At 39.9% G+C, this 13840-nt stretch overlaps 2 protein-coding genes across 3 annotated transcripts; one reads left to right on the top strand and one right to left on the bottom strand.

The window, feature by feature from the left end:
- LOC131330501 (autophagy-related protein 8C-like) lies at positions 1-3241 on the top strand. 2 transcript variants are annotated; one of them, XM_058364112.1, is made up of 6 exons: positions 1-155; positions 264-333; positions 1409-1464; positions 1569-1621; positions 2695-2813; positions 2947-3241. In XM_058364112.1, the coding sequence occupies exons 2-6, from the start codon at positions 297-299 to the stop codon at positions 3039-3041; spliced, it is 360 nt and encodes a 119-aa protein (XP_058220095.1). In that variant the 5' UTR covers positions 1-155; positions 264-296; the 3' UTR covers positions 3042-3241. The 2 variants fall into 2 exon arrangements, with proteins under 2 accessions (XP_058220095.1, XP_058220094.1); XM_058364111.1 differs by lacking the exon at positions 1-155 and having other exon boundaries at positions 168-333.
- A 1261-nt stretch (positions 3242-4502) lies between these two features.
- On the bottom strand, positions 4503-11942 carry LOC131328752 (uncharacterized). The gene is made up of 10 exons (XM_058361652.1): positions 11286-11942; positions 11184-11241; positions 9891-9933; positions 9697-9775; positions 9556-9601; positions 9249-9347; positions 7714-7782; positions 7282-7615; positions 6751-6896; positions 4503-6667 (listed from the first exon to the last, which is right to left on the bottom strand). The coding sequence occupies exons 1-10, from the start codon at positions 11810-11812 to the stop codon at positions 5135-5137; spliced, it is 2934 nt and encodes a 977-aa protein (XP_058217635.1). The 5' UTR covers positions 11813-11942; the 3' UTR covers positions 4503-5134.
- Positions 11943-13840: the final 1898 nt, after the last annotated feature.

A 13840-nucleotide genomic window follows, 5' to 3' on the forward strand; every position in this document is an offset into this window, starting at 1 on the left:
ACATGTATTAAACAGTTTCGGACATAATTGTGTCCATAATCTATTTTTCTTTAACTTAGTTAAAAAAATAAAAAATCTTTTCTATAAAACTTTGCCTATTAAAGGGGGAAGCTTCCTCGTGGTAAAATCATCTCTCGCTCTGTGGTATATCAAAGGTAAATCGAATCCTATTTTCTCGCTCTTTCCTTATTGACTTCTGTTTCTCTCATTCGTGTAAAACCCTAATTCGTTTTGCTTTTTCTATTAATTCTATTGTATTGCAGTTAACATAATCGACCTAATCTTCACTGCACGCCATGGCCAAGAGCTCCTTCAAGTTGGAACACCCTCTCGGTCCTCTCTCTCTCTCTCTCTAGACTTTTGTGTTTCTGATATAGTTTTGTTCTTGAACCCTAACCCTTTCAATTTGGTATTAGGGAATGGTTTATGGTGCATCTTTACAATTGTTTTTGGTCTTGATTGTCATTGAAGAACTGGGTTTTTACCTGATCGTGATTTTGCGATGTGGGTCCCTGTTTATTTGGAATGTTTGGTAGTAAAGGTGTCTGATCGTTAGTGGATTGTGGTTGAATACGGTAGAACCATGAGGACATTCGTATTTGGAGGAGAAAGTTTGTTCTTTTGGGCTTTTCCTCTGTTACAAAAGTAATTTCTGCAGTGAGAAATTGTTCTGCATTATTTATGTGTGGAGTCTGATGTTTCCATGTATTTGCTTTCAATCTTCATCCTTCGATTTGTACGGGTTTTTTTTTTCCCCATGGCTTCTTTGAGCCGAAGTGAGATAGGTTATTCATTGTTGACGTAGGGGTTGTGTAGCAGCATTTTAATGTTGTGAGGTTGTGGGTTCGTATCTTATGGAGAGGAGTTTCATAGCTGTTGTGATTGGGTGGGAACCATCGGATGGGTTTAGGTTAAAAATAGGTTGTTCCATCGTATGAAAAATAGTGGACTGCCTTCATTAGTGGTTCGTCACTTGTACGAGTTTGGGTTATGAACACTAATGTGCTTGTGGCCTTTTGTAAACTCGTGTGCTTTATCTCTCAATACATAAGATATACGTGAACTGCCCTCTTTTCTCTTATTGAATGAATAATATGGGGTTCGTGTTCAAGGTTGAGCCAAATAATACTGGTCTTTCCTCTTGAAGAAGAAGATTTGGACGAAACTGATAGTCAATGTGGACCAGTTATGGATATTGCTTCTGCATTCCCTTGGCTCACCCACAAACTCCCCCTCTCATAATATAATATAGCTGTGAATTGCAATTATGGTTATACCAGCTTGATTGGAGGGGTATTTCTATGATCATTCAGAATGTTGTTTCAATGCCTTTCTTTTTCTCTAGCTTTTGTTTTGACTAATCTCTTGTGTTTATCTTATTTGTTATTGTGTTTGTCTTACTTTTCAGAAAGGAGGCAGGCAGAAGCTGCTCGTATCCGGGAGAAGTATCCAGATAGAATCCCGGTAGGGAAATTTGATTTGATTATCTGTAAGATGGTCTCGTGGTCGTCCTATAGGATTATGCGTGTAAATGATTGTTGAGTTTTTATGTGTTTCCTTCTTCATAGGTGATTGTTGAGAAAGCTGAAAGAAGTGACATCCCTGACATTGACAAGAAAAAGTGAGTATATTGCTGCAGTAGTTCATTCTCTTTACAAAAAAAAACCAACTAACTTGTGTACTTTCGTCCGGTACTTTTTACCCTGCACAAAGCGCTGGGCAACCAAAAATCCAGGACAATTATGTAATAAACTCTGCTAATATTGTAATGTATCTTAAGTTAGTAGGTTATTTTGTTTATTTTACCGATACTTTTGAAAAACATGGTCAGATAATTATTTTCATTTCATTTCTTGCATTCCGCTCCGTGTCTTTATATTTGTAGTTGAAATTTCAAAGCCTAGTGGCGACTGTTTCACTTTGCTGGAAGTAGTTTTTAGGGGTTTGTTGATTGGTTTGGTCACCATGCTAGTACTGATTACCCTTTACTTCACTTTTTTGAAGTTGTTTCTGGGTTGACTGGATATAGATGAAATTGACCAAATCAATCCCCTTTTCTTTTTCTCTCTCTTTTTGGCGTGATTGTATGTCTGTTGCATCAGTACCTTTTATTTGTTGATTTATTACGTTACTTACTGCCTTTGTGATTTTTTATTTTGAGGTTGGGGGAGAAGATGAACTCATGTAACTTTGTGTGTTGATCCGTATAATAAAGATTGGCCTTTGCATGTATATGTACGTGTATGCAAATACGCGTGTAAGGGTGTTGGACTCGACAATTGTCTAAGCACACAGTGATGACCTGAGAATCTTTCACAGTGATGACCCGCAACAAACATTCGATTTTACCATCCTCGTGCGGTTCTGCAAATGGTGCCATCCCCTTGCAACGAGCATTTGAAAGAAGTTAACGTTAAATATTGGTGAAAAATAATTGCACTATCAAAAAAGCTTCTGGTGCTCAACTCGTGGTAGAGTGCCAAGGCTTTTCTTGGAGCCCTTACATCATTATTCTAATACGAACCTTATTAAGTTTCAAATCAAATCTGTTTGGAGGCAGAAGCATCAATTTTTTTGCCATATTTCCCATGTTTAGGCATTATCGTCATGCCTGTGAAAAGATGCACGACAAATTGATTACGATGTATTGAGTTTGTGTATCCTTTTGATTTTCTTACACCATAATCTCTGCAGGTATCTGGTTCCTGCTGATTTGACTGTTGGGCAGTTCGTATATGTTGTTCGGAAGAGGATAAAGCTTAGTGCTGAGAAGGCCATCTTTATCTTTGTTAAGAACATTTTACCACCTACTGGTGAGGGTTTTTTATTGGCTCTCTCTCTCTCTCTCTCTCTCTCTCTCTCTCTCTCTCTCTCTCTCTCATATGCTTCTGAATTTGTAGTAGTTCCTTGCATCATGAACTCATGTATCTTATGTTGCTGCCGCAGCTGCCATGATTTCTGCAATTTATGAGGAACACAAAGACGAGGATGGTTTCCTTTACATGACATACAGTGGCGAGAACACGTTTGGATCATTCTGAGTGAAGTCAAGATGAAATTATGTAAATATGACTCAATGAAAACATGCTTGAATATGTAAATCCTTTAGTCATCTACCCGGTTCTATCCTTTCTTGTTTATGTTGCTCGTTTGAGACGGTCTCTCTTTTCTAAGTTGGATATTTGAAAGCGTGATTTCACTTAGTAAAAGTATGCGTTGTGCCTTTTGGCTCTTCACGAAATGGAATTTCCTAGTGCCATTTTAGTTTTCATTAGTACTACATTACTCTCTCTCTCTCACGAAATGGAATTTCCTAGTGCCATTTTAGTTTTCATTAGTACTACATTACTCTCTCTCTCTCTCTCTCTCTCTCTCTCTCTCTCTCTCCAGCTTCATTTGACACAATTACGACAGGATGTTCTGGATTAAAAAAAGTCTTGATCATAGACATATGCAAGAATGTGACCCGTACATTTTTAAAGCAGATTATTTTTCTTGTTTTGGATTTTGATAATATTTAATGTGACTCGAACATGAATGGGGAATGTCAACTCTTACTCATCCAGGAATTTGATCAGGTCATCTGGAATGGGATATAGACTGAGCTTATTTTATCAAAAGCTGGGTCCTCTTTGGCCTACTGAAATACACTAGTTAAGAGTGGTTAGTGATTGACCAAATATCTGACATGGATAAAAGAAATGAAAACAGGCGTGTTCAGAGCCATCCGATGCACGAATTTTACAAATATATGATGGATTCCATTGGCGTCCAACGGCTCCAAATATGAATGAACTAAATTGTTTTCTTCTCCACATGGTGGAAAAAAATATTATTGGTTTTTAAAGGAGCATAAACAGCCTCTTAACAACTTTTACACAAAGCGTAGGACCATTCAATTCATTTCCCAGTTCTCTTTCCTTATATATACCCCTCCTCGTGCTTGAGAGAGAGAAACAAAGGAAAACACAGCAGAGCCTGATTCATTTCTTCATCAGCAAAGAGCCTCAATGGCCTTGTTCTTCAATTTCTTGGGCTGCTTCTCAGAATCCTCACCCTCCAGCCAAATTGTGTGCACCGGTGATGTGTGCGTGTTGCCGCGAAACAGAAAGAAGTCCCGTGGGAAAAAACTGAAGACCAAGCGTAAGCAAAGCCTCCGGAATCTATTTCCCCTTCTTTCCTTGCCAAGAGCTTGAGCTTGGAGGATTTTCACCCACATCCATGGAAATAAACCCGGTCCTTGTGCCGGTCCGGCACTGTATCCATTAGACTCTTCTTTTTTTTCTTTTGGTGCAACGGAAATTCTCAATTAGACTCCGTTGTTGATTTGGTTTTATAACATCTTTGACTCAAAAAAGGAAAAAGATGATTCTAATTCCTGTTACAATGTATCAAGCAAAGTCTTGCAAGGAAGAATGCTTTATTTGTCTATTGGTATTGGTGTGACAAACCCAACAGGGTAACTCGTATCCTGCAGAAATGCTATGTGCCTAGCAAAAAGATAAAAGAATTCAATCAGAAAACTATTTGTGGAAAGAGAAAACTCTCCTCCTATCATCACAGTGTGATACAATCATTAATGAACTTGATACAACAGCAAATGCCTAAGAATACAGCAAAATCAAAGGCAATAAAAATCATAGGCAACACAAGTCTCAACAAATTACTCATCCACCCATACCTAATGTACAATACAACAAATGGGTTTCATGTGTAGTAATTCACTGGATCTGAGAACTCGTAAACATGGAGCGGTGGTCTACATACTAACTTACCTCACCTCAGCTCATTCTGACACACTAACCTGAATATGTTCGCCGCAACTGGGTAATCCTCATCTAACGCAGAAGAAAGAAAGCAGCTAATTCCATATCTATATTTGCAGGCTCTCATTGAATCCTGTCGTTTATCTGTTGCCTCTTTATCAAACTAATCTCGACGTCCTTTCGACTGGGAAAACCCCAGTCAAGACCTTAAAAGAGATCTTCATTTCAAATATTTGGTCCAAAACTGGTGAAGTAACCCCCAATCCAAACTCTCCCCAATTCAAACCACCCTTGAAAAAGAGGAGGCAATGCCGTGGTAAAATGCCCAGCTTTCTTCTCTATCCTATTTCTTCAAGAAATTGGAAACCTCAGAGTTGCAAAGCTAGGTCTGGCTGCTGAGAGTCCACCATAACTCCTGAAGATTGTCCCCCAGGTGACCCAGATGACTGGAAACTGAGATTCAAGTCAGGTGGAACTGATTCCTGTTTGTATCTTTGTTGCCTTGGCGAATTTAAACTCTGGCGAGGAGACTGCATCTGAAACCTAGACAAGTCAGCCGTCACTAACTGAGGGAAAATCATTGGTCGGTTTTGAGCTTCATTGCCCATTTGAGCAGGGGGTATCATAAAGGGCTGAAGTGGATAGCTGGCTTTCGGAGGCTGAAAATGCATCCCAAACCCAGGAAAATCACCACGAAATTGGGAAACTTGCGACTGGGGTTCCCTAGTATAACTGTTGAGTGAGTGCATCTGATTCTTGTGGGAAACTTGCGGCTGGGGTTCCATAGCAGGATTATTGAGTGAGTGCATCTGATTCTTGTGGGAAACTTGCGGCTGGGGTTCCATAGCAGGATTATTGAGTGAGTGCATCTGATTCTTGTGGGTGCCTGTATTTTCTGCAGCTGCTTTAGACCCCACAGACCCTATTGACATCCATGCTCGTGCAGCAGCTGCAGTTGCATTGATTGAATCCTCACTCCTTGACGATGGAGCCAATGGCACAAGAGACGATTTGTTGTCAACTTGGGGATTATTAAATGATTTCTGCTGTTTTTGAGAATTTTCAGCTAACATTCTCATTAACCTGACAGGGTCACTAAGACCTTGCTCCGGTCCATGGGAAAAATAAGGTGCATCTGAAACTATTTGGTTAGGAAGACCATCAGAGGGTGAAGTGGGTGAAGTGACCATCCTGTTTCTGCCCAAACTCTTACTTGAGACTTTTCTATTATTCTCCGTCTGCTTTAGAGGTATAGCCTGTGAAAGATTCCCGTTCCTTGAGACTGTCTCGGTTGACCGTGAAGCAGGGACATCGCCATTTGGAATCTGCTTCTCTGCAACAAAATCATCCATATTTCGATTGGCTGAGGGGGCAGGACAATTCAATTCAGCTTGCTTTATAACCTTTTTGTCCGGTTCAATATTCCTGGATCGGGGGCTTTGCTGCGGATAATTTACGCTCGCAGTTGTAGTACCTCTGCTTCCTTCAGAACAAAAGAAAGGCTGTTTCCCGTCCAAATTTGCGCCCCTAACAGACTGCTCCCTTACTGGAGTACTCGCGGTAGGATTGAAGGTGGTTTTGGTTATAGCAGCACCAAACAAAGATGAGTCCCCCTTTTTAAAACTAGGGACATTAACAGGATGTGCCTGGGCAGAAAGTGGGGTGCTCTTAGAAGAGTTATCATCCTTTTTAAGAGCAGTCTCTTTAGGGGAACAATTATTCAGCATTAATACTGGTGTTGGAAGTGGTTCATAATCTCCAACCCAACCACGACCATATTTGAACCCAGGAGGTAGACCCTGTTCAATCCTCTTGGAGGCAACATTCCAAGCAACGGGCCCCAGTGTTGCAGCAAAACGAGCCAGGCTCCTGGAATAAGAGTAATCTGCATTAAGCCCGACCTGATTCAGAAAAATGAGCAACACTTGAGTAAGAAGCAAAGTGACCAATGCAGAAGAGGAAGAGTAGTTTCTGAGTCACTTACGGGAACCAGCTGCTTCATATCATCATCAAAGGTCGTAAATACAGACTCGGATCTGGACTCTGGTTGGTTGGAAATGTTGTACGTTGCTCGACGGTTATCATTATGGATGTGAGGCTTCCTCCCCAGTCTAGATAGAGCACCCCTCCCTGGAAGAATAAAGGAAACAGAGTAATGAGAAGTGAACAACTGTAATATGAACCTCTCAATTGATATTTGGAGATGATATTCAAATCTGTTATGCAAAAAAATGGTCCCAGCTTTGCATTATATGAAAAGATTCTTGATTTTTCCTTCACAAAAAAAAAAAAAAAAAAACCATACTAGTTGACCTGATTGAAGGAAACTTTTGGTAAAAACAGACGAACAAATGGGGACGGAGGACCAAATATTTATCTGTTACATCTTTCATTTGCTTCTCTTAAACCAGAAAAAGTTTAGGAATCTGATCCAAGGGAAACAATCATTAGAACCATCACTAAGCTCAAGAACTTATCTATAAACTGGTATAAACCAAGCCCTAAGATAATATACCTGAGGATAAATCTTCTGCCTTGTCCAAAATGTTCTCAGTCAAGGAAGTGTTACCCTCTACAGGGCCATCAACTTTGCTAAGCTTCTCGAAACCACCAGCTTGCGTTGCATTTGACCCACTTTGAAGATCCCCAGGTGTGGCGAGAGTGGCACCGGAGGAGAAATCAGAGCCAACTGGTTCCTGTGCGGTTCTGTTCATTGGCTTCTTTATTTGCTTCTTAACCAATGAGTCAGATCTTGTTACATCTTCTGACTTGAGCTCTTTCTCAGAGTGTTCAGCACGACCCCTTAATCTCTGAAATTTCTTTTGAGCCAGCTCTTCGATGGACCGTGCCTTTCCAAAATAATTATGTAACCAGATTGAGTGATCAACACACCAGGATTGGTAAAATGAACGGAATTGATCTGAAAGGAAATTAAGAAAGTCTATACCTGTTTATAGTATATGGTATCTGGCGCATTGTATTCCATTGCATTTGCGCAAATTAGGAAAACATCACTCTGCTTTCAAAAAGAAGAAAATTTACAAACCAGTCTAGAAGAGGAAGGAGGGTCAATGGAAGAGCAAAAAAGAAAGGAAGTCGTATATACCACTTCACTCACATTCAATGTTTACAATGACAACACCAAGGTAGACTAACTGATACCGGCATCCTTTCACTAGGAAAACCACTTATAACACAAGCACATCCCCTGATAAATAATACATATAGGTAGATAAACTAGTTGCATCCCACCATAAAAGAATTCCTGGTAAGAAAGGCACATTTTTTGGGAAACATCGTTGAAGCATTCATATATTATCCATTTAAGATTAACTTCCAATACTGTCCTCCAAATGTTGGAAATCAGAACAGAAATCATATAGTAAAGCGAGCAAGGGAACCCATATAAAAGTAACATAAACTTCTTTCGGGCAAGTAGAAAGTAACATTAACTTCATTACCAATTTATAAATTTGTCGTTGATAGACTACCAAAAAAGAAAAAGCAAGGTGCCTTTATGAATGAAAGAAAGATATACTATGGAATGAAGAAAAGTATCTAGACCACACTGTTTGCAGTGAAACCTAAGTACATTAAGAAATGAAGTAAAAAGGAACAGACCAACTATTGCTAGAGGACAAAAGGCCTTTGTATCCCCTCTTGATGCTAGCCACTGGTCAGAGACTTACACGTTTAATTTTCAAACATGATTACATTACTTCTCCTTATTGTGCCTTGAGAGAAGATTATGCAAGGATAAAGCTTAGTTTATGAAATTTCTAAGAGGCATGTCAACATAAGAAAAGATGGTTGAGAGATAAATTTGATACACTTCTCTCCCGGATAATGCTGTCCAAATCATACAAATTTATTGTCAAGGTAGTTGCCGAAAGACAAAAAGTGCCACAGCCAAGCGCAAAAGATGCTCTACCCTAAGATAAACCATCAAGATAATAGGGTGCAAGATGGAGGACGGGCAAACACAGGACTAATAAAATCTAACCTATACACTGCAAATACAGTTGAGGTTTGTAAAAAGTGGAGATTCCAGCATAAATTAGGTGCTGATTGGTTAAAAATTACGTACAGGAACAATCTCCTTTCTCCAAAAACTTAACGAGATGCTCCAGAATCAGTGTCAATTTGATGTTTTTTGACACATTATAGAACCAAAAGCTAGAAATACACATTATCTCTCGCCTCAAATGCAAGCAAATTATACCAGAAAGCATAAAAAAAAGTCATAAATAGTCTATATTAGCAACAAAACACTTGGCGACTCTAAACTTGTGACTCAAAAATAGCATGCCCCCTGATGAAAGCATATCGAAGACTAGTTATGCTGAAATTAACAACAAAAAACAATTTAATTGGTACAGGAGCAATAAAATCAGCTAAACAAGGTTGCATACTATACATGGGACAACAAATGAACCATTGACCATTAAAAGGAGAGATTAAGGACAAAATGCAGATACCAACCTCAAATTGTTCCAAGGTAGAATATGCTCCATTTCCCAACTTCTTCCTCACCGTGGCAAAGTCCATTGGATGCTCAATCACCTCGTGGTAATCAGGAAGCTACAAGAAAAACAACACATTACACAATGCAAATTCATGGGATATAATTAATTCCTGGGAAATTTAGCATGGAAGTTTGTTGCTTGTAAAATTTGATCATTGAGAAGATCAAAATGCATCTTCTTAAATATAATATTTCTGAAATTATAAGCCAAAAGCAGAAGCTGTGCTGATCTGTTTGGCACAATGGTAACAGAGAATCAAGTACCTCTTCAGGATCAACTGGTTCAGCATACACGCCGTAAATATCTTTCCTGACAAATTCAACCAATTAGAAATGAGAGAAGCTCTGAACTTCAGATTAAGAAATACATTTGTAATCAGACGGACGGAAAGCCAGTATCCCTACTTCTGGAGTTTATCGAGAATCAACTCCAACAATTTCTTGTCAGGCAAAGCAAAACCCAGTGGAGGAGCCGATGGCGTTCCTGATCAAACACAAGCAAAATACAACAAGCCCATATCAAATAACATGGTACAAAAGACAGTTCTTACAAACCAACAATTTAAAGCTACAAATGCACCAATCAATATGAAAAAAACCTGGAACAGAGTCGGCCCCTTTTGGTTCTTTTGGTGTCCCTACCTGTCATACACACGAAAAACTTGAACTGTTGTTTTCAATTTCAAGCGGTAGAAAAATACAACTATCTGAATTACATGACATAAACCCAAAATAATAGTACAACGCCCGAGTGAAAAAACTTGAACCTTATATTATGGAAACAATAATGAGTGTGTGAATGTGTATTAAAGGGTATAAAAAGTACACAAAAATACGTATTTTTCTTGTTTTCTAGTGTGTTTATTGGGCTGACAATAGCAAGACCGAACCCAAAAGAGCTTAAACCAATTAAATTGATGCATGTAGATGCAAATACTACTTGAGATAGAGACAGAGACAGACAGGACAGACAAGGTAGGCAGAAAGGGAGAGAAAAGCTGCGTATTGCGTGCTGTTGAGAGAGAGAAAATTGGAGCGTTATCAGATTGTGTGTGTGTGTGTGTGTGTGGGGGGGGGGGGGGGGGGGGGTGGGGGGGGGGGGGAGTTAGGAGTTATGACAGTTGACCTGACCGTTAATATCAATTCCCCGACATAGATAAACATTGGGGGGGATAGAGTAATATAGAAGTCTGGACCAATAAGAAAAAATCTCACTGAACTCAGCTGAGGTGGAATACTCCTTCCCACTCTCTCTCTCCTCCCTGCGTTAAAGGCACAAAACACCCCCAATTTCTCTCTCTTCGACGTACATAATTACTTATAAATCCTGCTTACTTCATGTTCCTCTTTTTCGATCAAAATTTAATGAGACCAGGGCTGCTATATACATCCATGAAAAAAATTCGCATTTCTCATTAATTATGCCTTAAGAGCATCTCCAGCCCCCTAAAATCCCCTCTACTCTTGAAAACAGGGAAAATGATTTTCACACTCCAACTTTTGATACACTCCATTTTTTTCCATAAATGGGAATTTGAAGATCATTACCCGAAAACATATACCGAAGTGAGTTTTGGACTTGAAACTTTTACTCAAACCAAGGAAAAATCAAACCTTTACTCAAATTTTACGAGTCTATATGAATCCTTCCAATTTTAGCAATTAATGAAGCTTTTACTCGAAGTTTTACTTGGATTTGGGTTTGCCATTGGAGTGCAACATATCCAATCAAGCTTTTACTCAAATTTAAGTAAAAAATGCGAGCAAGGGTGAGAGATGCTCCAAACCGCATTTCTCATTAATTGTACCCTAAGTCGCGTGGAGGAATGCTACTCACACAACTCGAGACCACAACTCGAGACACAATTGCGTCCGGAGCAAAAGTTCGATACACATGGGTTCTCATGCACCCGAACTGCTCCAGACCCAGTTGTGTCACGTAATAGGGAGCTAGCACGAGCACAAAAACGTCTCTCGAAAACACCTCAAACTACTAAACTCGCACATTCGCGACAATTGAGAGCGCCAGCGAAGAATCTGCCGAACGATTATGCAAACTAAGATTATATACCTCTCCATCTCCGTCATCACCACCGCCATTCACACCATCCTCGTCATCCTCGTCAACATCACCACCTATTTTCCTCTTCTTCAATGGATTACCCCCGTCCTCCTCTGAAGACCCCGAGGCGGCAGCGGGCGCGCGAGCCACGCGCCGAGTCCGACTCGGAGCCGACTCGCTACCGCTGCCGCCTTCTTCTTCTTTGCTCTGCTGCTGGAGCTTCAGTAACAGCTTCAGCTTCTTCTCCCTCCTCCACGCGTCCTCGTCCTCCAGCTCGTCGTCGTCCACGTAGTCGTCGAAGTCGAACGTGTACCTGACGTTCCGCCGCCGGAGGCTCCGCCTCTCCGCCGCCTCCGGCGTCTCCGCGACGGCGACGGCGGCGGCGGCGGCGGCGGCGCGGAGTGCGAGATCTGCCTTGGACGGCCTCCCTTTCTTCTTCCTCTTCACGATCTGACCCATGCTTTTCGGTTCCGAGCCTCACACTGGACACACTCTCTCTCTCTCTAGAGATTTTCTCTCTCCTCTCTCTCTCTCTCTCTCTCTCTCCTCTATCGCTTCGTGATTTCTGGGGGAGGGTTTGGATTTTTCGAGTCGCTTTTGAGGACCGAGCCTAGATCCGAGGCTGAGGCTTGGAGGGAGTCCGAGGGTAATAAATGATTGTCGCCAAGTGGAGAGAGAGACAGACAGACAGACCAGATTAACAATGACTATTCAATGTACTTGGTCACTACGTGGTTGTGTTCCAAACTCTTCTTTAAGTCCCAAACTCTAAGAGTCCGTTTCAGAACAGCTTCTTAAAAAATAAGTATTTATTTCACATTTTCAAACGCAAAGATAATGTAAACCAAAAATAAATTTTTAATTTTTTTTGCACCGTATTAAAGATCTCATTGAGATCTCTTAAAGAAGATCCATATTACATATTTTTAGATTTCAATAAATCTATTATTTTTGAGCTTGAAATTATCTTCTTAAAAAATAAGTACTTATTCGGCTTTCTGAAACGGGGCCTAATTCACTGCACACATTTGTGTGAGTTTCATGTAACGAGAACCTCACAAATATGTAATGGAGAAATAATTTGAAGCACTACGTGGCGTTGCCCAAGGGCATTGAATAATAATTTTATGAGCGAGTCGGGTAGGGCTCGTTCGTTTTGGTTTTCGAAAACCATCCTCTCCCTCTCAGTGCACGTCTCCAGTAAATTTTTTCTTTACTTTTATCTATTTATCACTCTCCACTTATTAGCTCGAAAACCCCTCCCTCTCTCTCTCTCTCTTTCGGTCAATCGAAAATTCGAAAACCTTTTTCAAAATCCAAAAACGATTTCAGAGAAATACTACTGCTTTTGGTGCTGCCCGTTTGCCCGCAAGAGTTTGCGTGTCCACTGGGCTGCTGCCCGTCTTTACTCATTTTCCTAGTTTTATATTATGTCTGGTTTCTGGAGACTTTTTCTTACAAATTTTGAATGAATTTTGACAAAGACTGCCATTAACATAACGTCACAACAGTGCCTCGGTGCACAGCAGCTAATGCGAATGGAAAACGGTTTTTTTTTTTCTTCTGATATTTAAATTTGAACAGTTCATGTTACGGAGCTTGATTAGATGAGCTAAGTTAAAAAAATCAAGTCAATAAAATATCGGTAACTCAGTCATTAAAATATACTCCTTTCCGTTCCTTTTTTATAGTCCAGTATTTCATTTTTGATTGTCCATTTATAAGTATTCATTTTGTAAAGTTAGTGGATAAATGTTGGTGAATTTTTCATTTTGTACCTAAAAATAGATTCCATTTTGTACCTAAAAGTAGATTCCATTTTGAAAAATTAGTGAGTAAAAATGTAACGATGATATTTTCATAGAGGATAAGAATGAAAAGTGGAGGTAAAAATTGATGTGAAATGTGTAATGATGATGTCTTTTAATAAGTTGGAATTACGAAGCAAGATACTTAAATATGGACGGAGGGAATACTATTATTTTCAAAAAAATAATTGCAATCGAATTTTGTCATGTAGTTATCATTATGCGATCATATTGTTTTTTTCATATAATATTTCACTTATTCAGCTCTGCAATTGCAACAGTGCATATCATGCTTTAGATTGGGGATGAATTCTATTTTGGAATCACAATAGGTACCGCTTCTATCCTGAACTTGGGGAGGTGTTGTGCGGCTTGCTGTGTATATTTGGACAGTACGTTTAGCAATTCAACCGTCTATATTTTATTTCGGCAACAAAGGGCTCAGATGCTATTAAGATGGAGATGAAATTTGAACCATTAGAATGCTGAACTGATTGCTAGGATGTCGCACAACACAGTGCTATGCGGCTGGTGCACCGTATCATCCCTCCTTTGGGTATAATAGGCCCCCAAATCCGTAGGAATACTACAATCACACCATATCTTACATATATGCAAGCCTCACACATTTAACTGTGAAATTGAACCCAAACATATATGAGAGGAGTGTGGTTAGTAG

The sequence above is a fragment of the Rhododendron vialii genome, chromosome 6a, assembly GCF_030253575.1.
Source record: "Rhododendron vialii isolate Sample 1 chromosome 6a, ASM3025357v1".
NCBI lineage: Eukaryota > Viridiplantae > Streptophyta > Magnoliopsida > Ericales > Ericaceae > Rhododendron > Rhododendron vialii.

Excerpts from the sequence above, each read along its gene's own strand:
- LOC131328752 (XM_058361652.1), bottom strand. The coding sequence starts at position 11,812 with ATGGGTCAGATCGTGAAGAGGAAGAAGAAAGGGAGGCCGTCCAAGGCA. Across the intron at positions 11,242-11,285 it reads GTCGCGAATGTGCGAGTTTA|CTCCCTATTACGTGACACAA; the intron begins GTAGTTTGAGGT and ends TGCTCGTGCTAG. Across the intron at positions 7,616-7,713 it reads ATACCATATACTATAAACAG|GCACGGTCCATCGAAGAGCT; the intron begins GTATAGACTTTC and ends TATTTTGGAAAG.
- LOC131330501 (XM_058364112.1), top strand. The coding sequence starts at position 297 with ATGGCCAAGAGCTCCTTCAAGTTGGAACACCCTCTCG. Across the intron at positions 1,622-2,694 it reads CCTGACATTGACAAGAAAAA|GTATCTGGTTCCTGCTGATT; the intron begins GTGAGTATATTG and ends TAATCTCTGCAG. Across the intron at positions 2,814-2,946 it reads GAACATTTTACCACCTACTG|CTGCCATGATTTCTGCAATT; the intron begins GTGAGGGTTTTT and ends TTGCTGCCGCAG.